Source organism: Pleurodeles waltl, chromosome 9, assembly GCF_031143425.1.
Source record: "Pleurodeles waltl isolate 20211129_DDA chromosome 9, aPleWal1.hap1.20221129, whole genome shotgun sequence".
Classification (NCBI taxonomy): Eukaryota; Metazoa; Chordata; class Amphibia; order Caudata; family Salamandridae; genus Pleurodeles; species Pleurodeles waltl.
The window spans coordinates 260,266,866-260,292,831 of NC_090448.1; the positions used below are offsets into that span (position 1 = coordinate 260,266,866).

At 45.6% G+C, this 25,966-nt stretch overlaps 1 protein-coding gene across 1 annotated transcript in view; it reads right to left on the reverse strand.

Moving 5' to 3' along the window:
• The window catches only part of SLC6A11 (solute carrier family 6 member 11), a 968,432-nt gene that overhangs the window by 835,872 nt on the left and 106,594 nt on the right, over window positions 1-25,966 (reverse strand). Inside the window, exon 4 of the mRNA XM_069206667.1 lies at window positions 10,262-10,402. Within this exon, the coding sequence (XP_069062768.1) occupies window positions 10,262-10,402 (141 nt within the window). The remainder of the gene's footprint in view (window positions 1-10,261; window positions 10,403-25,966) is intronic.

Sequence of the window (25,966 nt, forward strand, 5' to 3'; positions counted from 1 at the left end):
CTCAGCTCCAAAAAAGAGTGCTCACATGAAAAGACTGGCTTCAAAAAGGGACAAAAATTATATGTGAGCGATTCTCATAGGGGGCCCTCCTTGCCTTCCAAGACCTACAACTTAAATATGGCCTTCCGTTCACTCATGCCACTAGATAGGAAAGCCTCAAGCCTATTATTTTAGGTATCTCCTCTTCATTTTCACTTACATCATTTGATCACCATAACATCAGTGTCGGCAGTGGCGAGGTATGAGGCGAGAAGCAGAGGAAGAGACAGAGGCTCTGGCTGCAGCTGTGGATGCCGGCGGTGATGTTCATTGAGCGAGGAACGGAGGAAGAGGCTGCCGGCAGCTCCATCTACGGCACGGAACAAGGAATAAGGAACGAGCAGGCAAGCGGGTGGCAGGTAGCGGTGGAGTCAAGGAGCAGTGTGCGGGTAGGGTGGGTGAGAGGTGGCGGAATGGTGGTGATGGCCAGTTGGAGTCCTGAGTAGAGCCCCAGTAAAGCCCCAGTAGAGTAGAGCTCCTGGGAGGTGTATTCTATCCTACTCCCAGCTGTCTCTTGCCCTTGCTCACCTCTGCTCACGTTCATCAGCGGTTGTCGCCCCTCCCTGCCCCACTCCCTCCCTGCCCTCTTGCCTTTGCCCGCCCTGCTGCCACAAAATATCGGCCCACCTGCTCACGCAACGTACACCTAACGCACACTGCCGGCACCGTTCTCTAGCTGGAGCCCACCTCTGGTGCCTACACCTTTAGTACCAGGCACCAGTTCCAGCACCAAGCCTTTAGCATCCAGTGCTCCCCTGTGCACTCCTCCGTGCTCTCACTGCACCGCACCCAGTACCTGGAGTGCAACTGGAGGGGCTGCAAGGTTGCTGTGGTGTTTCAGGATTCTTTTAAAGTCTCTGTCTCTAAGACAAGCGGCACAAGTGGTCAGTGACCTACCAGAGACTAACTATTCCTTAAATGATGATGAGGTCGGGTAGGGTCAGGCTCCATATAGAGGGTAAATTTAGGAACCAAAGGAAGGTGCAAAAGAAAAGGAAGTGTTCCGGGCTGGAAACACAAAACGGTAATCTTGAACAAACACCGCTTCTTATCGCTTTCCAGGCCTATTTTAAGAAGCCTGGCAGCATTGGCAAGTTTGCCTTTCTAAAGACCCAACCGCTGTTATCTACTCAAATTCTGAAGATATTGAGGGCCTTCCCACCCCAATGGCCCCTCAAATATTGGGCTCTACCAAATGCAGCAGGGTGCATCTGTTGACAAAACTTCATCATTAAACCCTACTTTTTCAATGATTTGTTCGGCCTCATTCGAAGTTGGAATCCCCTCTTCAAAAGTCTTCAGATAAGCAGTCTGCCTCAGACCTAGACTTAGATCTAGATCTAGACCTTGAGCAACCCGTAGGCCTCCAGGATATGAGGATGATTTCTAGTAATGCTTCGACTCAAAAGAAACCACAGGTGAACAGTACTTTGATTGAAGCCCTGGCTCATATCCGAACAACAACCATGGCTCATAACATTGGGCAGCAAAACATCCAACTGAGTACAAACACTACAGATAACCCATGCGGCCTACAGCTGTAAATTATTCTCAAAGACCAGGCGGAGGCACCTAAGGACTCGCTGTCCATCGGAACTCATATGCAGTCAACTCCTGTGTTGCATTAAAATCCAGATACGCAGGGGCCCAACAGGAGGCCAGAAGCCTGCAGTGGTCTATTTACCGCTGAGTTGGAACATTCCTGGTTGCAATCAATTTCCATAACAAATGTTAAGGATCTAGTCCAGGCTCTGGACTTTAGCACCTTTGTCTTGTCAAATACCAAAGTGCAGCATTTGGACCAATCACCATGGACACAAGAGGCAATGCTATGCTCTACTGCACCACACTAACAAAAAGTATCCACCATGGTTATTGAAATCTCCTGTGGTTGGAGTGATCTACATCATGACTTAGGCTACCAACTAAGGGAATAAATGAGCTCAGCAATATGGATATTCTAGCTAGTAGCACCAGTCAATGGGCTCTTCCAGACATCAGCAAAAGTGAAACCACCCCCAAAAGTCAACTTCTAGCTGGCCCCAGCACTTGCAAGATGGGGGATCTTACTCAGTTACATTCTACGCTCTTAACTGCCCTCCATACCTCAATGACAGCACTTAATATGTAATCGGATAAATTAGATCTGCAGATTGACCTAATGAACGTCTTGGCATCACATATCATTGACATTAACCATAAACTGGATAAGTTAGTCAACTGGCTGTCTTTTTTAAAGGCCATAACTAAGCTGCAGCAAGAGTCTTGTAAATGTGGACCTATCATAGACAAGTTGAGCACTCTGCCTATCATCTTAACAAATATGCTAGATAAAGAGTAAGTTCTGTCTACCCAGTCATGCAATGCAACAATTAATCTATCTAGTCACTCAACAAATGAAACCAAGAGAAGAACTGATCAAGGAATCAACATCCGGACAGTCCAACAATAAATGGGGTGAAGGATTTGGGCACAATTATCATCTGCCCAAACTCTGGTCTAAAAGCTCAAAGCAGGACACTGACACCTTTGGATACCTGCAACATCTCTCAGGCCAACAAAATGGGGCAGACGCCTAAGCCTGTGTTGCTGAGAACAAAGCACTCAGACGAACTACTTGTACTGATGCCTAAGCTTTCAATCAAATGACAAAATAAACAAGCCAGAAAGGCTAGGACGAAAAAAACTAAGTGAATACAGCAGTTGTCATTTTACCCCATATTCACGGTGCAATCAAAACTGCTGACACAGAGTTTCCTCCCTTCAAGACAATTGCAGTCTCCAAACTCTTCGAAAGTTACACGGGCAGGGGCAGTAAATGGCTCAGTACAGTTAATTTACGATGATATCAATTTCTCCCCATCATACAAAACACGTAGTGCACAGCATGATGGAACAACACCAACTTAACCCATCCTATCTGGTCATGAGGGATGTAACACACAAGGTCTTGCTTTCACCTAAAAATTCAGAAATACAGGGATGCTTGACGACTGCAGCAGAAAACAAGCCAGCACGACTTCCGAAAGACGCCGTCAGTAACAGCTATGAAACCAATGATTGGCTCTGGCAGAGGCATTGGGAGTTAAGTTGCAACCCGGGAATCTGACAGCTCCAGCACATTCAAAGCTGCCACACAAGATGATTCCTCCAACTTACAGTTGATTGTCTGGGTGTCAAAATTGGTGACTTGCAGAGAGACAAGCCACAATTACCAAACCTTTGTGGCTCAGATCAAATACAGTCTGTTTGTCAGTCCAATGCATCACCAACCTGTGCAAAATGTGTGCGTTGTAGCACCAAGAGCACCCAGCTTATGGAAAACATAATAGAAACAATTCCAAATTCCAATCACCCCCCTAGAGTGGTTACGAGAAGGGTCTTACAACTACAAAAGTAATGACCCAAAGTATACAAACCACTACAGTGGATTTGTAATACAAGTCTCCTCGAATCAGCCAAGTGGGCGGTCCTATGAGGGGCCAAAATAGTGAACAGCGAGAGGTCGAATAGCCGATGAAGTGAGCACCACATGCAATCACAGATCACGCCCTTCAACTTCAGCACTGTAATAATTAACGAAATAGTTGGGAATCAAGGCAAATTATTTTAACTCATAGTACACGTCACAAGGCCAACAAGACTGTAACATCCTGAGGCTGCTAGCTGAGTTGCAGCTAACCCAGAGGATAATGTCCACAGATTCAATATCGGTGATATTTCTTCCTAGTAGCGACGGCCAGGGGCCAGGACAAAACGCACACGTCTAGAGATCGAGGGAAATCTCAACACTGATCCTGGATGCCAAAACTCAGTTTGAAGCATGGGGAATAGTCGTTTCAGAGCCACCTAGGCCACGCTTCCTGTTTCCTTTGTTTGCCACCAGTCCGAAAAAAAAAAATCACCATTCTGACCTAAAGGATCATGCACCTGCATTGGGAATTAAATCCATTCAGTTGCGGAAGAGATAGCAAAGAAGGCAGGAATCCATGCTAAAACCTGCATATGAACCCCAAACACTGGTAATTATGTGTCTGTAACCCCACAGTCACAGAATGATTCTCATACAGAATGGAGATGGATGGCTCATACCTTAAATGCACCAAGGAGCAACTGACTCCAAAACCATAATGCAGAAAATATAGATTAGGGGAATGCCGTAAGTATTTTGTCCTAGAACATCGCTGGAGCAAAAAGTATCCTCTCAGACTGCTTTGCATTACCAAATAGCAGCAATTACAAATTAACTACATTGCAAGAAACATGGTTAATAGACCCAATTCACCTAGGTGGTTACATACTACACCATGTTAGTGCCGCAAAACCAAATAGATCTGGCAGACTGAGTGGAGTCCTAGCAATTTATGTTTCAACAGCGCTACGAGTAACAACAGAGCAATTAGCATTCTCAACTGATAATCTGCAGACCACGAAACTCATCTTTGGAGATAGCCGACAAGCAACTCCTTTCATAATATTTAACGATGACGCCCATCCACGGAAAAACTCAGGTATGGCTTGAACGTAAGAAGGTGGAGGACAACTTTTGGTCAAAACTGCTTTTCAACTCAAAACCTGTAAATTCCAAGCCTTTGTAAGCAAAGGTTAATGGCATTGACCGGACATCTAGGGATATCAACTTCTTGTCAATTCCTGAAGAAAAATGGGAAAATTATCTGGCTAACATCTTTTCTAACCCAGAACCACCTAAAGCAAATCCACACCTAAAGCAGCCAGCAAGTTCCAACCATCTCTGCCAGAACCACGTAAAACACAATGCAAAGGCAGAATCTCTAGTTATTAAGAAGGGACTGGCCCAAATGGCCTTGCACAGGCGGTATTCAAGAATGACCCTTAATACTGGTCTACATCACTTGTAATTCTTTTTACGGAAGTAGAGCGAACCAGAATTATCCCAGATAGTTGGAGAGGACCTATTATCAATCCGATATTTAATGGGGTGGATCGAGCCAATCCGGGTAACTGGAGATTGATCGGCCTAATTGACTCTGAGGCAAAATACTTTGCCTTAGTGATCTTGGATGACCTGCTTGACTGGTCCAACTCAATCAATCTAGTTCCCCTGAATCAAACTGGCTTTAGGAAAGGCTATCGCAACATGATAAACATACTAGCATTAAGCAATATTGCTGACAAATCAAAACACCTAAAGAAAAAACTACATCTATGTTTCATAGACTTTAAAAGCATTTTTGAACGTGTAGACAGAGTCATTCTTTGGTGTAAGCTGCGAAGCTGAGGCCTGCACGAAATAATTCTCCGAAGCATTCAAATGCTATGTGATAAAACCTGGGTGCCCAATCAAGTTAGCAGATAGCACAAAACTTTCAAGGAGGATCCCAACAAACATAGGTCTGAAACAAGGATGTGTCCTGGCTCTGTACCTGTTTAATCTTTTCATGGCTGATCTTTCTCCAAAGATGGATGCAATCAACTCACACCCTCTGAAGTTGGGAAATCCGCCTATAGCATATCTTTCATATGCAGATGACAGTTTTATTGGGCCACACAAAAGTATGGTTACAGTGGTTTGACTTCACCCTGGTCACTTTTGCAATGACAAATAAACTGCAAATCAATATCACTAAGTCAAAAACTATGTCCATGGGGGTGCTCCCTTAATCCTGCATTAAAACTCAAGCTAGGCAATGCAGGACTGGAAGAGATCAACCATTACAAATATCTGGGACTCAACATAGAAAACAAACTGAATTTTGCGCCGCAAATAAAGCTTATCGCACAGAAATGTAAAGCATTAACATGTGCCTTTTGTGCCCTAGCCAAAAGGTTAATGGGCCATCTTATAAACCTCTACTGTCTGTTATGTCCGCCAAACTCGTTATAGCCATCACATATGGAAGCATGGCTCTACATGGGAAAGAGGCTCTAATCCTGGAATGGCAACAAATAAAAATCTATGAGCAAGTTTTTTGCCTCCCTCACACCGCTTCTTCTTAACAGGTTAGGCTAGAGTTTGGCCTCAAACAGCAACAGTTTGACAGGAAATTTAATACGATTAAAATTAAGACCTGGTATAAAATAAGAGGAAATAAAATGAGCCTTTTGGTTTTTGCTTTTTGGAACTCTGTAGCTAAAGACCCAAAGTCAGTATACAATAGGTACCTACTGTGCTCTTTGCAAGAGACTCAAATACCACACTTATGGGACTCTAATATGTCATACCCCCTATTTTGTTGTGCTCTAAAAAGAGAAATCAGACTGCAATCTTTACTGGACAACAAGTGCAAATTTGCAGGTCACCCGCATGCTTGGATTGTCATACACAATTACAGCAGTTTGGCACCAACACAACACTTCCGGTGCACATTAAACGTCAGCAGCTTGCCATGCGACTAGGGTTCCTTCCGTCCCTAGCGGATCAACCAACATGGAAGAATGGGGGCGAGATACTATGAAGCTATGCAACTCTGGCAGAGAGGACATGGTTCACCTGATTTGTATCTGTCCGGCCCTAAGAGAAGCGCGTCGTCAACTGTTAAAACAAGTTTTTATCAGGAGTGGGGTCCTTACCTGTCGGCTGGCAGTTGTGAAAATGTTCGATCCAACCAAACCACAGGAAAAACTGTAGGCTTGTGAATTCCCTAGCCTTGCAAGTTAACTCGCTACCTGTGATCATCACTTCATAGCTAATGTAAGTACACCATTATGATCTAACAACCTCTGATATAAATGGTATTGAGCTAGCAGATTACATGAATTTGCCATTTTTAATGGTTGAGACCAAGCAATTAGTACAGGTTTGGTAATTTATAGGGTTCATTGTAATCATTCCCAATGAACAGTACGTATACTTTTTGCTTTCCCACCATTACCTTTTTCCGTTTAAAATTTCCAGTATTAGGAAAGATTTTATACTTAACATAATTTTAATAGACTTATGTAAAGTACTGTACTGTGAATGCAGGGTTTTAAATTGCGCTTTATATTTTAACAAATTTTAGAGGACTTTCTCGTGACTCGAGGCTCGCAATAGTCATTACGATCCTGTTTAAAAATTTTATGAATTGTGTTGAAACCTATGGATCGCACATAAGCACGTGGTTGCAATGATCATATATTCCGTATGTTTTTTCTAAGAATTTAATTAATCATGCAAATAAAGAATCAATGAATCAATCAATCAGTCAATCAATCTTACAACTTCTCCGGCTTTCAATTTTTCATCAGAAGTATGTGCCTCCTATATAAATCCCTGCACAATCCCCAGAACGCTACGTCAAAGATCAAAGTAGAATCATACTGGGAGAATAATTTCCACCAAACCTTACCCCCTACAATTTGGAAAATATGTGGTCCAAAATTCACTCTATTTCTCATTCCACCAGCACAACACAAGCCTTATTCTTTTTCTACAACAGACTATTTTTCACTTCCTTATCTCTTCACAGGTCTAAACTCTCCACCAATAACAATTGTTGGTCATGTTAGAAGGAAGAAAGCAACAGTTTTTAAATGTTCTTCGAATGACACTCAAACATAACTAGTTTGGGTCAAGATATCAGATATTTGTTCTATGAATATACTTTTTTACAACATGCAGGAGGTTCATCATATATATGGTATTCTCAAGTCAACATTGGAAAAAATGTCGACCTATTCATTATCGCATTACAGATTATTACGTCAAATTGGAAGGAGACTACTAAAGTCTTGTTTGCTAGGTGGTTGAGTATGATATGTCACTATCATAGACTTCAGTAAATACTATTTCCACGCACTTCATGATCAAGTGAGACCTACTATGGCAGCAGTCTGTGTTATTTTTATCTAGAAAATATGTTACTCCTCCAGCCACAATTACCAACTTTGGCCCTCCATGACTCATAGATTTTATGATTAACAGACTTGTTGTACTACATATTGTGTAGCACATACTTATTAATTTTTACATTTGCTTATATCTGCCTTAATGAGGTTCTTTTCCATCACATTTTATAAAATGTTAAACTTTTCTTTAGGAACTTCACAATAAGCAACTTGTTTTGACTATCTCCCTGTACTCTATAGATGCATCTACATGTTCTCATTAATTGCTGTTATTCTATGTTAATACGATCTTGATTCAATAATGCATTTTCAAACTACAAAATAACAGTAACTATGAGATCTCAACTTCAGCACACAGATGTAGCCATGTGAGCAACAATTGTGTCTCTCCCAGTCACTGCTGATGGAGCAGTCTCAAGAGTTTATTCCCTGCATTCACAAGTGCTTGGTGGCCCTTTTCCTTCTCATCCATATGCCCCAGTACGAACTGTAGCAGCTTCATAAAAATAGGACAGAAGGTTAAAAGCTGCTGTTCTGGGAGAGTTGTTAAATCTGCTATGTCATTTTCTGTGAATGTGTCTCCATCACACATTATTCATCCCTATGAATTTATTTGGCAAATTGACTTAAGCACACAACATCTTGAATGTATAGGGCACTTTCTATTGTGCTTACTGTAAATGAATTACCTATGAATCAGAAAACAGAAGAAACAGAAAAGCCACAACATGTAGCAAGGGAATCTTGCCTTTTTGTTAAATACCACTTTAAACCTGTAACTTCCCTGGGAGACAAAGTTTGTCACAGTAATGTCTGAACATTTAAAACCTGCATCCGAAGCAATTCTAATCTTTGAAGTTAAAGTTGAAGCTCATAAACCTCTAATGTCCATAAGAAACTCTAAAAGTCAGTGACTATAGGTTACTTTTGAGTGATGCTGCTGAATAAGAGATGTTGTTTCGTCTAACAAGGGTTGCAGAGCTGAAAGTGGGCAGCCATCTTGAAATTGTAAAATGGCTAATCTATTTTATTTAAAATGCTTGCTTTTAATTACACTGATGGCACAATTTAAATTTGATTAGTAAATGCGGATAAATGTGCTAATTTGTTCTCAAAAAGTAAAACAATGTATTTTCTAAAAAACATTAATAGTTGTGAATAGTTGGCCTATAAGTTCAGTATAAATTTGCATTCAGTGGCTAATGAGTGAGATTTCATGTAGAAAGGAGGACTCAGTTTGAATGAAATAAACAGCAATTCTAAGTCTACAAGATTTATACTGCTTCATGTTCAACAAATCAGAGATGTATCCAATGTCATTACTCTGTTTATAATGCTGTGAACAGGCAGAGCTTCACTCATTTACTCATTCACTTGAGAGGTTGTAGGGATATAAGTTTTAAAGCCTCCAGGCAAGACACAGGTGTGTAAATATGACAGATACTGGCAATGTTGACTGTACTTAATATTTTCTGGGTGAGCCGGGGTGTTTGTTCTACATCTACATCTACTCTCTGCAAGTGGCAGACAGACTCATTTTCACTAATAGAGCACCCACAGACATTATTGTGACGACATGTCTGTGCAGCATGGTCGGAGTTGCAGTAATGGAGGAGACTCTGGTGAGGTGCAACTCTTCAGCAACACTGGTGCTGCCACCTCCAGAATCCCACATCTCACTTGCAACAGCAAGAACAGCACCCTAAATGCCAGCCTTTTCCCAACTGTCATTAACGATCATAGTAATGTCTAATGAGGAGGCCTTCTCTACCTGCTAGTGTCAGACCTTCACAATTTGAACTTAGACATGTAAATTAGAAATTTACCATCATTTGTGATGCCAGACCTTAAAATCTCCAAATTTATGTTCTGTAGGCGGATCCAAAAATGTGAAAGACATAGCTAAAAAAGCAATGAATGAATGAGGCTGCCTCATTGCTACACTCTAGCGCTGTATGTTTTCCATCATTGCAAACAGTCTGGCAGACAGCAAAACAAACTTTATGCTAAACCTAATACATGTAAAGTGTAGACTGGGGTTCCTAGTCAATAGCTACCTCTCTTTTCGAGTGGCAATAAATTCACAATAGGTAAGAAATGTTCTTCCTTAATTGAAAGCTAATCAGTCAGGTAGTTTGTTGCTTTAAGCTATGTAGTGAGTCATTCCTAATGGATATTGACACTGTATGTAATAGTAAGAAGCAGAGAAAAGTCATTGTGGCACACCCAGTTACTTTTCATGGCATTGCTTGGAATGGTCTTCTTTGCCTTTCACCTCAAGAGTGTTTTCTTGTTTGCTTGATGCTTTTGTGTTAGAGCAATTAATATATATGAGATAAAATACAATAAACTAGGGAATACACATTTGAACTAAAAATTGTAAAATGCTTTCAAATCAAAGAAGACATCCTACCTGAGTTCCATTCGTGCCCACATGTGGCCCAAGGAAGCTCTGCAGAGAAGCAGTTGAACAGGTAGAAAATTGCCCAGGCAAGAATAATGATGTAATAAACATTCAAGTGTGCTTCTATGACCTGCGTGGCATATCCAATACCTGAATAAAGAAAGCTAAATTGGTATCATAAACCTTATTATTTTGAGAAACAGCAAAGAGACTGTATTTGCAGAACACCAATACTCACCCTTAATCTCAAGTGATTGTCTCTATTCTTAAACAAACACCTGCCATTTTCAATAGAACATTTACAAAATGAAAGCAGACTCCTACATTATCAAACACATTAACATCTAAATATTTTATATATCTGTTTTCACAACAAGAGCACAAGGTTGTTAGAGGGGTGGAAAAAAAGGTTTCCCTGGGCACCTTCTACATATCTTTCAGTGAAAATGAGAAATATGCAATTTATGTATTTTTAAATACCTGTTTACTCACCAAGAGTTCCCAAAGAAATTCATGTAAATCGTAATATGCCATACTTATACCTCCTCCACTAAACTTGGGCTCAAAATTCATGAGTAAGCTGTGAGGATTTCTGCTTTAGGATGAAAGAGTTTTTTCATCTTTGTTTCCATTGTTAGATATAATAGAACAAATCTTGGAGGTGTAACATCCCTCTCCAGTGCATCTTTACAATAATCTGCCAGGGGTGTTGTGTGTTTAATTGATTCATAACCTATGAGCCTTCCCCTCTGGGGAGTATTGTGGATGGAGGTGATGATTCTTAAAGAGTTAGTCTGCTTGATTAATTATAATTTAATACTGCCAGCATATGATGCAGTTAACCTCAATAATGTTTTCACTGATGTTTTTACATTGCATCACAATTAAGTGAGGAATTAAAGCGAAAGTTTGATCTCATTAATGCTTCCTGCTGTGCAGAACTTTCCATTGTTGAACATTAACTGAAAGCTTGCTAATTTATTTGATCAAATGCATTAATTGTGCTACATCCTAATAGTTTAAGTTTTCCTTCCTATGGACTAATCTTCAATGGCAAAGCAATGGCAACAGTTACTAGGACTTTACAGAAGCAAAACCGTAAAAGTACTTATTCTCATTCTTCTCATTCGTGTTGGCTACAAGAAAGGTAATTGAAGAACCAGAGATAGTTGCAACACCGTATTTTTGAACTTTTAGACTACAACCTGAGTTTGCACTGGCAGAAATAAGGAAAGGTATGGAGATGAAGACATTTGGAGGATATCTAACTATTAGATTCTAGTTGAGTTAACCCCTTCTGTGCCACGGACGTAGTGGTTACGTCCCGCGGCACAGTGCTGCTGTGCCGAGGACGTAACCACTACGTCCTCGGCACACAGCCCAGAGGGAGCGCTCTCGCTCCCTCTGTGTGCTTCCCCCCACCCCCCCAAAGTCAGGGATGGAAGGGGAAGCCCTTCCCCTTCCACCCCCGACCCCCCCCACCCCCCCATAATGACGTCAGCGCGCGATCGCGCGCTGACTTCATTATGGGGATTTCGCCGCACAGGAAGCCATTTGCTTCCTGTGCGGCGACGAGGAAAGAGGTGAGTTCCTCTTCCCGGTGGGTGGGGGGTTTGGGCTAAAGAGGCACCGGGGGAAAGGAAAGGCTTTTCCTTTCCCCCGGTGTCTCTTTGAGCATTCCTGCTGCCCGATCGCATTGCGATCGGGCAGCAGGAATGCCCACTAGACACCAGGGATTTGTTTTTTTTTTTGTTCTTTACTGTTTCTTGTTTGCGGGGAGCGGCCCCTTGGGCAAGGGTCGCTCCCCTTGTGGGGGCAATTTGTTACGGCCATTTCTGCCCCCCTTGGGGGCAGATTGGCCTACTTTTTAGGCGGATCTGCCCCCAAGGGGGGCAGAAACCACTGGATCACCAGGGAATTATATTTTCTGTGCAGGTATGTTGGGAGGGGGTGCCCCCTTGGGCAAGGGGCGCCCCCCCCAAGGGGGCAGAGAACTGTTGGCCATTTCTGCCCCCCTTGGGGGCAGATCGGCCTATTTTTTTTAGGTCCATCTGCCCCCAAGGGGGGCAGAAGCTACTTAGGCACCAGGGATTGTGTGTGTAGTGGATGGGGGGGCGCCCCCTTGGGCAAGGGTCGCTCCCCTTTGGGGGGCATGTCTTTTAGGGCCATTTCTGCCCCCCTTGAGGGCAGATCAGCCTATTATTTTTAGGTTGATCTGCCCCAAGGGGGGCAGAAACCACTAGAACGCCAGGGATGTTTTTTTATGTGTTTATTTTTGTGGGGGGGCGTCCCCATGGGCACGGGGCGCCCCCCCAAGGGGGGCATTGACCTGTTGGCCATTTCTGCCCCCCCTGGGGGCAGATGGGCCTATTTTTCTAGACCCACCTGCCCCCAAGGGGGGCAGAAGCCACGTAGACACCAGGGATAGTGTGTGTGTGTGTGTGTGTTAGTGGATGGGGGGGGGCTTGGGCAAGGGTCGCCCCCCACTTTGGGGGCACATGTACCCAGGCCATTTCTGCACCCCTTGGAGACAGATCAGCCTATTATTTTTAGGCTGATCTGCCCCCAAGGGGGGCAGAAACCACTAGAACGCCAGGGATTTTTTTTTATGTGTTTATTTTTGTGGGGGGGTGTCCCCTTGGGCACGGGGCGCCCCCCCAAGGGGGGCATTGACCTGTTGGCCATTTCTGCCCCCCCTGGGGGCAGATGGGCCTATTTTTCTAGACCCACCTGCCCCCAAGGGGGGCAGAAGCCACGTAGACACCAGGGATAGTGTGTGTGTGTGTGTGTGTTAGTGGATGGGGGGGGGGCTTGGGCAAGGGTCGCCCCCCACTTTGGGGGCACATGTACCCAGGCCATTTCTGCACCCCTTGGAGACAGATCAGCCTATTATTTTTAGGCTGATCTGCCCCCAAGGGGGGCAGAAACCACTAGAACGCCAGGGTTTTTTTTTTATGTGTTTATTTTTGTGGGGGGGCGTCCCCTTGGGCACGGGGCGCCCCCCCAAGGGGGGCATTGACCTGTTGGCCATTTCTGCCCCCCCTGGGGGCAGATGGGCCTATTTTTCTAGACCCACCTGCCCCCAAGGGGGGCAGAAGCCACGTAGACACCAGGGATAGTGTGTGTGTGTGTGTGTGTGTGTGTTAGTGGATGGGGGGGGGCTTGGGCAAGGGTCGCCCCCCACTTTGGGGGCACATGTACCCAGGCCATTTCTGCACCCCTTGGAGACAGATCAGCCTATTATTTTTAGGCTGATCTGCCCCCAAGGGGGGCAGAAACCACTAGAACGCCAGGGATTTTTTTTTATGTGTTTATTTTTGTGGGGGGGCGTCCGCTCGGGCACGGAGCGCCCCCCCAAGGGGGGCATTGACCTGTTGGCCATTTCTGCCCCCCCTGGGGGCAGATGGGCCTATTTTTCTAGACCCACCTGCCCCCAAGGGGGGCAGAAGCCACGTAGACACCAGGGATAGTGTGTGTGTGTGTGTGTGTTAGTGGATGGGGGGGGGCTTGGGCAAGGGTCGCCCCCCACTTTGGGGGCACATGTACCCAGGCCATTTCAGCACCCCTTGGAGACAGATCAGCCTATTATTTTTAGGCTGATCTGCCCCCAAGGGGGGCAGAAACCACTAGAACGCCAGGGATTTTTTTAAATGTGTTTATTTTTGTGGGGGGGCGTCCCCTCGGGCACGGGGCGCCCCCCCAAGGGGGGCATTGACCTGTTGGCCATTTCTGCCCCCCCTGGGGGCAGATGGGCCTATTTTTCTAGACCCACCTGCCCCCAAGGGGGGCAGAAGCCACGTAGACACCAGGGATAGTGTGTGTGTGTGTGTGTGTTAGTGGATGGGGGGGGGCTTGGGCAAGGGTCGCCCCCCACTTTGGGGGCACATGTACCCAGGCCATTTCTGCACCCCTTGGAGACAGATCAGCCTATTATTTTTAGGCTGATCTGCCCCCAAGGGGGGCAGAAACCACTAGAACGCCAGGGATTTTTTTTTATGTGTTTATTTTTGTGGGGGGGCGTCCCCTCGGGCACGGGGCGCCCCCCCAAGGGGGGCATTGACCTGTTGGCCATTTCTGCCCCCCGTGGGGGCAGATGGGCCTATTTTTCTAGACCCACCTGCCCCCAAGGGGGGCAGAAGCCACGTAGACACCAGGGATAGTGTGTGTGTGTGTGTGTGTTAGTGGATGGGGGGGGGGTTTGGGCAAGGGTCGCCCCCCACTTTGGGGGCACATGTACCCAGGCCATTTCTGCACCCCTTGGAGACAGATCAGCCTATTATTTTTAGGCTGATCTGCCCCCAAGGGGGGCAGAAACCACTAGAACGCCAGGGATTTTTTTTTATGTGTTTATTTTTGTGGGGGGGCGTCCCCTCGGGTACGGGGCGCCCCCCCAAGGGGGGCATTGACCTGTTGGCCATTTCTGCCCCCCCTGGGGGCAGATGGGCCTATTTTTCTAGACCCACCTGCCCCCAAGGGGGGCAGAAGCCACGTAGACACCAGGGATAGTGTGTGTGTGTGTGTGTGTTAGTGGATGGGGTGGGGGCTTGGGCAAGGGTCGCCCCCCACTTTGGGGGCACATGTACCCAGGCCATTTCTGCACCCCTTGGAGACAGATCAGCCTATTATTTTTAGGCTGATCTGCCCCCAAGGGGGGCAGAAACCACTAGAACGCAGGGATTTTTTTTTATGTGTTTATTTTTGTGGGGGGGCGTCCCCTTGGTCACGGGGCGCCCCCCCAAGGGGGGCATTGACCTGTTGGCCATTTCTACACCCCCTGGGGGCAGATGGGCCTATTTTCTTAGGCCCACCTGCCCCCAAGGGGGCAGAAGCCACTTAGGCACCAGGGATAGTGTTGTGTGTGTTTTTTTTGTTTTTTTTTGTTTGAGGGCTGTCCCCTTTGGCAAGGGTCGCTCTCCATGGGGACACAGTACTAAAGGTATTTTCTGGCTTCCTTGGGGCAGACAGGCCTATTTTTTTAGTAGGCCCATCTGCCCCTATGACAGAATCCACTTAGGCACCAATTTCTAAAATGTTTGATGGTGGGGTGTTTGTCAACTGAAGAAGTCTTTGCATTTGTGATAAAAGAATTTTTCCTCCTTTTTGTTCTAGTTCAAAGCTTTTGCTTTATTTGCTGTGGCTCCTTGCGGTTTTGGCGGTGGTTGACCTGCAGTTTGCACAGTTGCATGTTTTAGGTAAGTAAAAACAATTTACTCCAAAGGAGTATTGTTGCCATGCATGAATGACATGTTTGTAGGGGGTGTACTAAATGCAGGATTGTGTGTGAAATTGTCCTTAGGTTTGTGCACAATGATATTTGTTGTGTCTTATTTCTAATTTGCCTTTCTTTCTTTCTTTTTAGTGGGATATCATTGGTGATTGCTGTGTAGTTGCTGGTGAATCAAGCTTTTTCAGGCAAGTGAGCGGTATAGTTTTTGAGTTTGTAACTCTTACTAACAAAGCTACACTTTGTTACTTGTCTTACACAGTGCTGGTTGTTGGTGGTGAATTTGTCCAGTTAATTTTAGCAGGAGAGATCATGGCTAGCCGCAGGATGACCGCTCAGCAGGTGGTTGGTATGCTTTTTGAGTCACAGTCTGATCATGACTATGAGACGGACTCTGCATCTGAGGCAGAGGAGGAAGTCAGAGATTCTGGCAGTGATGTTTCTGTTGGAGGGGAATCTTCTGATGATGAAGCCACACTCAGTGCAGATGAAGGTTCTGTTTTAGAGGAGGACATTGATGTGCCAATAGTGCAGCAACCTGGGGCTGAAAGGTTTCCCGTTAGAAGACCTGATGTCTGGGTTGCCCCAAACATGGAGCAGCCAGAGTTGCCTGCCTTTACTGGTCTCCCGGGGTGTAACGCCAATACAGAGAACTTTATGCCTATCAATTTCTTTGAGTTATTCATGGATGATGTGTTTTTGGAAGAGATTGTTGAGCAGACTAATTTGTATGCGGAGCAGCATTTGAGGGACAACGCTGCTAGACTTAGGCCACACTCTAGAGCTGCCCAGTGGATTCCCACAAATTTGGAGGAGCTAAAAAAGTTTTTGGGTTTGACTTTTTTGATGGGGTTGATAAGGAAGCCGTCACTGGCTTCTTATTGGTCTACTAGTCCCTTGATGGCAACAGCTATATTTCCAGCTACCATGAGTCGTAATCGGTATTTGCTTCTTCTTAGGATGCTGCATTTTGTTGACAATGCATTAGCCTTGCCACGAGATCACCCAGATTCTGACCGTCTTTTTAAGATTAGGCCTGTCCTTGATCATTTTGTAGATCGGTTTTCGGAGGTCTATGTTCCAGGCAAAGAGATAAGTGTGGACGAGTCTTTGGTCCTCTTCAAGGGTCGTTTGGTTTTTAGGCAGTACATTCCTAGCAAAAGGGCACGATATGGAATTAAATTGTATATGCTGTCTGAAAGTAGGACAGGATATGTGTATAGTTTCCGTGTGTACACTGGTAGGGATTCCAATATTGACCCCCCTGGTTGTCCTCCCACTTTTGGAGTTACTGAGAAAATAGTGTGGGATCTTGGTAGACGACTGTTCAACAAAGGTCACCATTTGTATGTAGATAACTTCTACACAGGTGTGCAGTTGTTCAAGGAATTGTTTAGAGTGGACACAGTTGCTTGTGGCACAATCCGTTCTAACCGGAAAGGCTATCCAAGGGAGCTTGTCTGTAAAAAACTTGAGAGGGGACAGTGCTGTGCCTTGCGGAACGAGGAGCTGCTAGCTTTGAAATTTTCAGACAAGAGGGATGTCTACATGCTAAGTACCATCCATGATGAGAGTACTTCCCCTGTGACTGTTTGGGGCCAGGTTGCTGAAGTGCGCAAACCTGTGTGCATTTTAGATTATAATAAGCACATGGGAGGTGTAGATAGAGTTGACCAGAGGTTGGAACCTTATACTGCTATTCGTAAGTCTTATGTTTGGTATAAGAAGTTAGCACTTCACCTCTTCCACTTAGCAACCTTCAATGCTTTTATTGTGTTTAGGGATAGGTCTCCAGACTCAAAGATGACATTTGTGAAATTTCAGGAGTCAGTGATAGAGAGCCTTATTGTGGTGGAACAGGCCAGAGTTCCTAGAGAAGCAGTGGTGGAGGATGTGGCTAGATTGAAAGATCGCCACTTTGCTGAGCACATTCCTCCCACACCCAAAAAAGACTTTCCAGCTAAGAAATGTAGAGTGTGTTTTCGAAGAGGTATCCGGAGGGAGTCTCGAATGTACTGCCCAGATTGTCCTTCAAAGCCTGGGCTGTGTGTCGGTGCTTGTTTTAAGAATTACCACACCCAGAAGAATTTCTGGGAACAACCATGAGTGTAAACTCATGTCTGTTTTGTATTTTCATGTGTTTAGTTTCATGGTTAGCATTTCTGTCATGTTGTTAGTTAGAGCTTTTGTGTTTGTTGTTTTGTAATTCTTTCTACTTAGTTAGGGGTTCCTCTGTTAAAAAAAAAAAAAATATGATGCCATTGTGTGTGGAGTGGGGCTTGGCTGAGACTGTACATATTGACTTGATGTTGGCTACTGCAACACACTGCAAGCCAAACACCAGTCCACACACTCCCATCAGCTGGTGTGATTGTTGTATCAGGCATGTGGGCGTATGTAAGTGATGGGCCCTTGAGTGGCGCTGTCTGTCGATGTGAGTGTTGTAATGTGCTGGGCCCGTGGCTGGCGGTGTGAATGGCCTTGTGTGTGTCATGTATGAAAGTTGTGTGAATGGACTGTAAAGCGGTTGGTGCCTTGTCGCGGCTTTACAGCTCACGAGCTGTGAGTCATTGGTTCAGTTTTTTGCCTTTCAGTTACTAACAGTGCTTTTCATTTTTGTGAAAGCTCTTGTTAGTAAAATTTGATCCACTGAACCATCACTCACCCTCGTGCCAAATCCAACCAGTATGTGTGGTAAAAATGACCAAACCTGCTCCGCTGTAATCAGGCGTCGCAGCACACCTATGACACGCTAGGTGCCTCAGGTGGGACCCCGATGATGAAGCATGCCACCAACTTGGTTGGTGGGTGAGGGGTCTTTTTCACATAACCTAAGTGTGTTTCTTTTCAAAATTTTAGTGTTTGGCACATCACGGACGTATGTGGGCACATCAAAACGATATATTACAAAACTACCTGTGTTTGGGGGGGAGAGGGCACCTATGTTTTTGGTCCTGTGTGCGGCCTTCATCTAGGGAAACCTACCAAACCCAGACATTTTTTAAAACTAGACACCCCAAGGAGTCTAGGGAGGAGTGGCTTGCGTGGATCCCCCAACATTTTCTTACCCAGACTCCTCTGTAAACCTCAAAATGTGCTTAAAAAAAACATATTTTCCTGACTTTTCTTCGTACGATCACCACTCCAGCACAAAATTCCTACTCCCCAGTGTTCCCCTCAGTCTCCCAAATAAAATGACACCTCACGTATGTGGGTCCCCAAAGCAGAGTCAGTCTAAAGATGTATAAAAGAATATGTCCTTATAAACTCGCATTACTATCCCCTGTATCTCTACAAGTTTTGGGCCTTATTCTGTTGGAGGCACCTGGCCCACCCACACAACTGAGGTATCATTTTTATCGGGAGACTTGGGGGAACGCTGGGTGGAAGGAAATTTGTGGCTCCACTCAGATTCCAGAACTTTCTGTCACCGAAATGTGTGAAAAATGCGTTGTTTTAGCCAATATTTGAGGTTTGGAAAGGATTCTGGGTAACAGAACCTGGTCAGAGCCCCTCAAGTCACCCCATCTTGGATTCCCCTAGGTCTCTAGTTTTCAGAAATGCACAGGTTTGGTAGGTTTCCGTAGGTGCTGGCTGAGCTACAGGCCAAAAACTACAGGTAGGCACTGTTTTCAATGAAAAAATGTGATGTGTCCACGTTGCGCTTTGGGGCGTTTCCTGTCGCGGGCGCTAGGCCTACCCACACAAGTGAGGTATCATTTTTATCGGGAGACGTGGGGGAACGCTGGGTGGAATCAAATTTGTGGATCCTCTCAGATTCCAGAACTTTCTGCCACAGAAATGTGAGGAACATGTGTTTTTTTAGCCAATTTTTGAGCTTTGCAAAGGATTCTGGGTAACAGAACCTGGTCCGAGCCCCGCCAGTCACCCCTCCTTGGATTCCCCTAGGTCTCTAGTTTTCAGAAATGCACAGGTTTGGTAGGTTTCCCTAGGTGGCGGCTGAGCTACAGGCCAAAATCTACAGGTAGGCACTTCGCTAAAAACAGGTCTGTTTTCTTCCAAAATTTTGGTGGTGTCCACGTTGCGCTTTGGGGCGTTTCCTGTCGCGGGCGCTAGGCCTACCCACGCAAGTGAGGTATCATTTTTATCGGGAGACTTGGGGGAACGCTGGGTGGAAGGAAATTTGTGGCTCCTCCCAGATTCCAGAACTTTCTGCCACAGAAATGTGAGGAACATGTGTTTTTTTAGCCAATTTTTGAGCTTTGCAAAGGATTCTGGGTAACAGAACCTGGTCCGAGCCCCGCCAGTCACCCCTCCTTGGATTCCCCTAGGTCTCTAGTTTTCAGAAATGCACAGGTTTGGTAGGTTTCCCTAGGTGGCGGCTGAGCTACAGGCCAAAATCTACAGGTAGGCACTTTGCTAAAAACAGGTCTGTTTTCTGTGATGTGTCCACGTTGCGCTTTGGGGCGTTTCCTGTCGCGGGCGCTAGGCCTACCCACACAAGTGAGGTATCATTTTTATCGGGAGACGTGGGGGAACGCTGGGTGGAAGGAAATTTGTGGCTCCTCTCAGATTCCAGAACTTTCTGCCACAGAAATGTGAGGAACATGTGTTTTTTTAGCCAATTTTTGAGCTTTGCAAAGGATTCTGGGTAACAGAACCTGGTCCGAGCCCCGCCAGTCACCCCTCCTTGGATTCCCCTAGGTCTCTAGTTTTCAGAAATGCACAGGTTTGGTAGGTTTCCCTAGGTGGCGGCTGAGCTACAGGCCAAAATCTACAGGTAGGCACTTCGCTAAAAACAGGTCTGTTTTCTTCCAAAATTTTGGTGGTGTCCACGTTGCGCTTTGGGGCGTTTCCTGTCGCGGGCGCTAGGCCTACCCACGCAAGTGAGGTATCATTTTTATCGGGAGACTTGGGGGAACGCTGGGTGGAAGGAAATTTGTGGCTCCTCCCAGATTCCAGAACTTTCTGCCACAGAAATGTGAGGAACATGTGTTTTTTTAGCCAATTTTTGAGCTTTGCAAAGGATTCTGGGTAACAGAACCTGGTCCGAGCCCCGCCAGTCACCCCTCCTTGGATTCCCCTAGGTCTCTAGTTTTCAGAAATGCACAGGTTTGGTAGGTTTCCCTAGGTGGCGGCTGAGCTACAGGCCAAAATCTACAGGTAGGCACTTTGCTAAAAACAGGTCTGTTTTCTGTGATGTGTCCACGTTGCGCTTTGGGGCGTTTCCTGTCGCGGGCGCTAGGCCTACCCACACAAGTGAGGTATCATTTTTATCGGGAGACGTGGGGGAACGCTGGGTGGAAGGAAATTTGTGGCTCCTCTCAGATTCCAGAACTTTCTGCCACAGAAATGTGAGGAACATGTGTTTTTTTAGCCAATTTTTGAGCTTTGCAAAGGATTCTGGGTAACAGAACCTGGTCCGAGCCCCGCCAGTCACCCCTCCTTGGATTCCCCTAGGTCTCTAGTTTTCAGAAATGCACAGGTTTGGTAGGTTTCCCTAGGTGGCGGCTGAGCTACAGGCCAAAATCTACAGGTAGGCACTTCGCTAAAAACAGGTCTGTTTTCTTCCAAAATTTTGGTGGTGTCCACGTTGCGCTTTGGGGCGTTTCCTGTCGCGGGCGCTAGGCCTACCCACGCAAGTGAGGTATCATTTTTATCGGGAGACTTGGGGGAACGCTGGGTAGAAGGAAATTTGTGGCTCCTCCCAGATTCCAGAACTTTCTGCCACAGAAATGTGAGGAACATGTGTTTTTTTAGCCAATTTTTGAGCTTTGCAAAGGATTCTGGGTAACAGAACCTGGTCCGAGCCCCGCCAGTCACCCCTCCTTGGATTCCCCTAGGTCTCTAGTTTTCAGAAATGCACAGGTTTGGTAGGTTTCCCTAGGTGGCGGCTGAGCTACAGGCCAAAATCTACAGGTAGGCACTTTGCTAAAAACAGGTCTGTTTTCTGTGATGTGTCCACGTTGCGCTTTGGGGCGTTTCCTGTCGCGGGCGCTAGGCCTACCCACACAAGTGAGGTATCATTTTTATCGGGAGACGTGGGGGAACGCTGGGTGGAAGGAAATTTGTGGCTCCTCTCAGATTCCAGAACTTTCTGCCACAGAAATGTGAGGAACATGTGTTTTTTTAGCCAATTTTTGAGCTTTGCAAAGGATTCTGGGTAACAGAACCTGGTCCGAGCCCCGCCAGTCACCCCTCCTTGGATTCCCCTAGGTCTCTAGTTTTCAGAAATGCACAGGTTTGGTAGGTTTCCCTAGGTGGCGGCTGAGCTACAGGCCAAAATCTACAGGTAGGCACTTCGCTAAAAACAGGTCTGTTTTCTTCCAAAATTTTGGTGGTGTCCACGTTGCGCTTTGGGGCGTTTCCTGTCGCGGGCGCTAGGCCTACCCACGCAAGTGAGGTATCATTTTTATCGGGAGACTTGGGGGAACGCTGGGTGGAAGGAAATTTGTGGCTCCTCCCAGATTCCAGAACTTTCTGCCACAGAAATGTGAGGAACATGTGTTTTTTTAGCCAATTTTTGAGCTTTGCAAAGGATTCTGGGTAACAGAACCTGGTCCGAGCCCCGCCAGTCACCCCTCCTTGGATTCCCCTAGGTCTCTAGTTTTCAGAAATGCACAGGTTTGGTAGGTTTCCCTAGGTGGCGGCTGAGCTAGAGGCCAAAATCTACAGGTAGGCACTTTGCTAAAAACAGGTCTGTTTTCTGTGATGTGTCCACGTTGCGCTTTGGGGCGTTTCCTGTCGCGGGCGCTAGGCCTACCCACACAAGTGAGGTATCATTTTTATCGGGAGACGTGGGGGAACGCTGGGTGGAAGGAAATTTGTGGCTCCTCTCAGATTCCAGAACTTTCTGCCACAGAAATGTGAGGAACATGTGTTTTTTTAGCCAATTTTTGAGCTTTGCAAAGGATTCTGGGTAACAGAACCTGGTCCGAGCCCCGCCAGTCACCCCTCCTTGGATTCCCCTAGGTCTCTAGTTTTCAGAAATGCACAGGTTTGGTAGGTTTCCCTAGGTGGCGGCTGAGCTAGAGGCCAAAATCTACAGGTAGGCACTTTGCTAAAAACAGGTCTGTTTTCTGTGATGTGTCCACGTTGCGCTTTGGGGCGTTTCCTGTCGCGGGCGCTAGGCCTACCCACACAAGTGAGGTATCATTTTTATCGGGAGACGTGGGGGAACGCTGGGTGGAAGGAAATTTGTGGCTCCTCTCAGATTCCAGAACTTTCTGCCACAGAAATGTGAGGAACATGTGTTTTTTTAGCCAATTTTTGAGCTTTGCTAAGGATTCTGGGTAACAGAACCTGGTCCGAGCCCCGCCAGTCACCCCTCCTTGGATTCCCCTAGGTCTCTAGTTTTCAGAAATGTACAGGTTTGGTAGGTTTCCCTAGGTGCCGGCTGAGCTAGAGGCCAAAATCTGCAGGTAGTCACTTCGCAAAAAACACCTCTGTTTTCTTCCAAAATTTTGGTGGTGTCCACGTTGCGCTTTGGGGCGTTTCCTGTCGCGGGCGCTAGGCCTACCCACTCAAGTGAGGTATCATTTTTATCGGGAGACTTGGGGGAACGCTGGGTGGAAGGAAATTTGTGGCTCCTCTCAGATTCCAGAACTTTCTGTCACTCAAATGTGAGGAAAATGCGTTTTTTTAGACAAAATATGAGGTTTGCAAAGGATTCTGGGTAACAGAACCTGGTCCGAGCCCCGCCAGTCACCCCTCCTTGGATTCCCCTAGGTCTCTAGTTTTCAGAAATGCACAGGTTTGGTAGGTTTCCCTAGGTGGCGGCTGAGCTAGAGGCCAAAATCTACAGGTAGGCACTTTGCTAAAAACAGGTCTGTTTTCTGTGATGAGTCCACGTTGCGCTTTGGGGCGTTTCCTGTCGCGGGCGCTAGGCCTACCCACACAAGTGAGGTATCATTTTTATCGGGAGACGTGGGGGAACGCTGGGTGGAAGGAAATTTGTGGCTCCTCTCAGATTCCAGAACTTTCTGCCACAGAAATGTGAGGAACATGTGTTTTTTTAGCCAATTTTTGAGCTTTGCAAAGGATTCTGGGTAACAGAACCTGGTCCGAGCCACACAAATCACCCCATCTTGGATTCCCCTAGGTCTCTAGTTTTCAGAAATGCACAGGTTTGGTAGGTTTCCCTAGGTGGCGGCTGAGCTACAGGCCAAAATCTACAGGTAGGCACTTTGCTAAAAACAGGTCTGTTTTCTGTGATGTGTCCACGTTGCGCTTTGGGGCGTTTCCTGTCGCGGGCGCTAGGCCTACCCACACATGTGAGGTATCATTTTTATCGGGAGACGTGGGGGAACGCTGGGTGGAAGGACATTTGTGGCTCCTCTCAGATTCCAGCACTTTCTGCCACAGAAATGTGAGGAACATGTGTTTTTTTAGCCAATTTTTGAGCTTTGCAAAGGATTCTGGGTAACAGAACCTGGTCCGAGCCACACAAATCACCCCATCTTGGATTCCCCTAGGTCTCTAGTTTTCAGAAATGCACAGGTTTGGTAGGTTTCCCTAGGTGGCGGCTGAGCTAGAGGCCAAAATCTACAGGTAGGCACTTCGCTAAAAACAGGTCTGTTTTCTGTGATGTGTCCACATTGCGCTTTGGGGTGTTTCCTGTCGCGGGCGCTAGGCCTACCCACACAAGTGAGGTATCATTTTTATCGGGAGACGTGGGGGAACGCTGGGTGGAAGGAAATTTGTGGCTCCTCTCAGATTCCAGAACTTTCTGCCACAGAAATGTGAGGAACATGTGTTTTTTTAGCCAATTTTTGAGCTTTGCAAAGGATTCTGGGTAACAGAACCTGGTCCGAGCCACACAAATCACCCCATCTTGGATTCCCCTAGGTCTCTAGTTTTCAGAAATGCACAGGTTTGGTAGGTTTCCCTAGGTGGCGGCTGAGCTAGAGGCCAAAATCTACAGGTAGGCACTTTGCTAAAAACAGGTCTGTTTTCTGTGATGTGTCCACGTTGCGCTTTGGTGCGTTTCCTGTCGCGGGCGCTAGGCCTACCCACACAAGTGAGGTATCATTTTTATCGGGAGACTTGGGGGAACATAGAATAGCAAAACAAGTGTTATTGCCCCTTGTCTTTCTCTACATTTTTCCCTTCCAAATGTAAGACAGTGTGTAAAAAAGACGTCTATTTGAGAAATGCCCGGTAATTCACATGCTAGTATGGGCAGCCCGGAATTCAGAGATGTGCAAATAACCACTGCTTCTCAACACCTTATCTTGTGCCCATTTTGGAAATACAAAGGTTTTCTTGATAGCTATTTTTTACTCTTTATATTTCAGCAAATGAATTGCTGTATACCCGGCATAGAATGAAAACCCACTGCAGGGTGCAGGTCATTTATTGGCTCTGGGTACCTAGAGTTCTTGATGAACCTACAAGCCCTATATATCCCCGCAACCAGAAGAGTCCAGCAGACGTAACGGTATATTGCTTTCGAAAATCTGACATTGCAGGAAAAAGTTACAGAGTAAAACTAAGAGAAAAATTGATGTTTTTTTCACCTCAATTTCAATATTTTTCTTTTTCAGTTGCTATTTTCTGTAGGAAACCCTTGTAGGATCTACACAAATTACCCCTTGCTGAATTCAGAATTTTGTCTACTTTTCAGAAATGTTGCGGTTTATGGGATCCAGCGTTGGTTTCATGCCCATTTCTGTCACTGACTGGAAGGAGGCTGAAAGCACAAAAAATCGTAAAAATGGGGTATGTCCCAGTAAAATGCCAAAATTGGGTTGAAAAATTGGGTTTTCTGATTCAAGTCTGCCTGTTCCTGAAAGCTGGGAAGCTGGTGATTTTATCACCGCAAACCCTTTGTTGATGCCCTTTTCAGGGAAAAAACCACAAGCCTTCTTCTGCAGCCCATTTTTCCAAATTTTTTTAAAAAAATGAAATTTTCACTGTTTTTTGGCTAATTTCTTGGCCTCCTTCTGGGGAACCCACAAAGTCTGGGTACCTCTAGAATCCCTAGGATGTTGGAAAAAAAGGACGCAAATTTGGCACGGGTAGCTTATGTGAACAAAAAGTTATGAGGGCCTAAGCGCGAACTGCTCCAAATAGCCAAAAAAAGGCTCGGCACAGGAGGGGGAAAAGGCCTGGCAGCGAAGGGGTTAAGGTAGGCGCTCTTTAAATGTAAACAATACAGGAAATGTTTATTTATTTTTCTAATCGTTGCTTGTATTAATCTTGTTATAATTTTTATTAAAATAAATGCACATTTTCAAAATGACAAGGCTTAAACATAGCCGAGTCTTGATTATATATATCTGGTCTGGACTGCCTAAATAGGAATGTATGATGATTGTACTTATGCCCAGAATAAAACAGATAGCAAAAAGATAGTCAAAAACCTCTAAATCTTGCTGGTAAAGAAGTAGGAGAGAGGTAATAAAGAAACTGCTATGAGCTGACAAAGTCACATACTGTCAAATCAAAGAAACTTTAAATCTCAAGTTCAATCCAATGCCAAATGTTGATTATGAAAGATGCATTGTCAGTCTAGAACAGCAGACAGC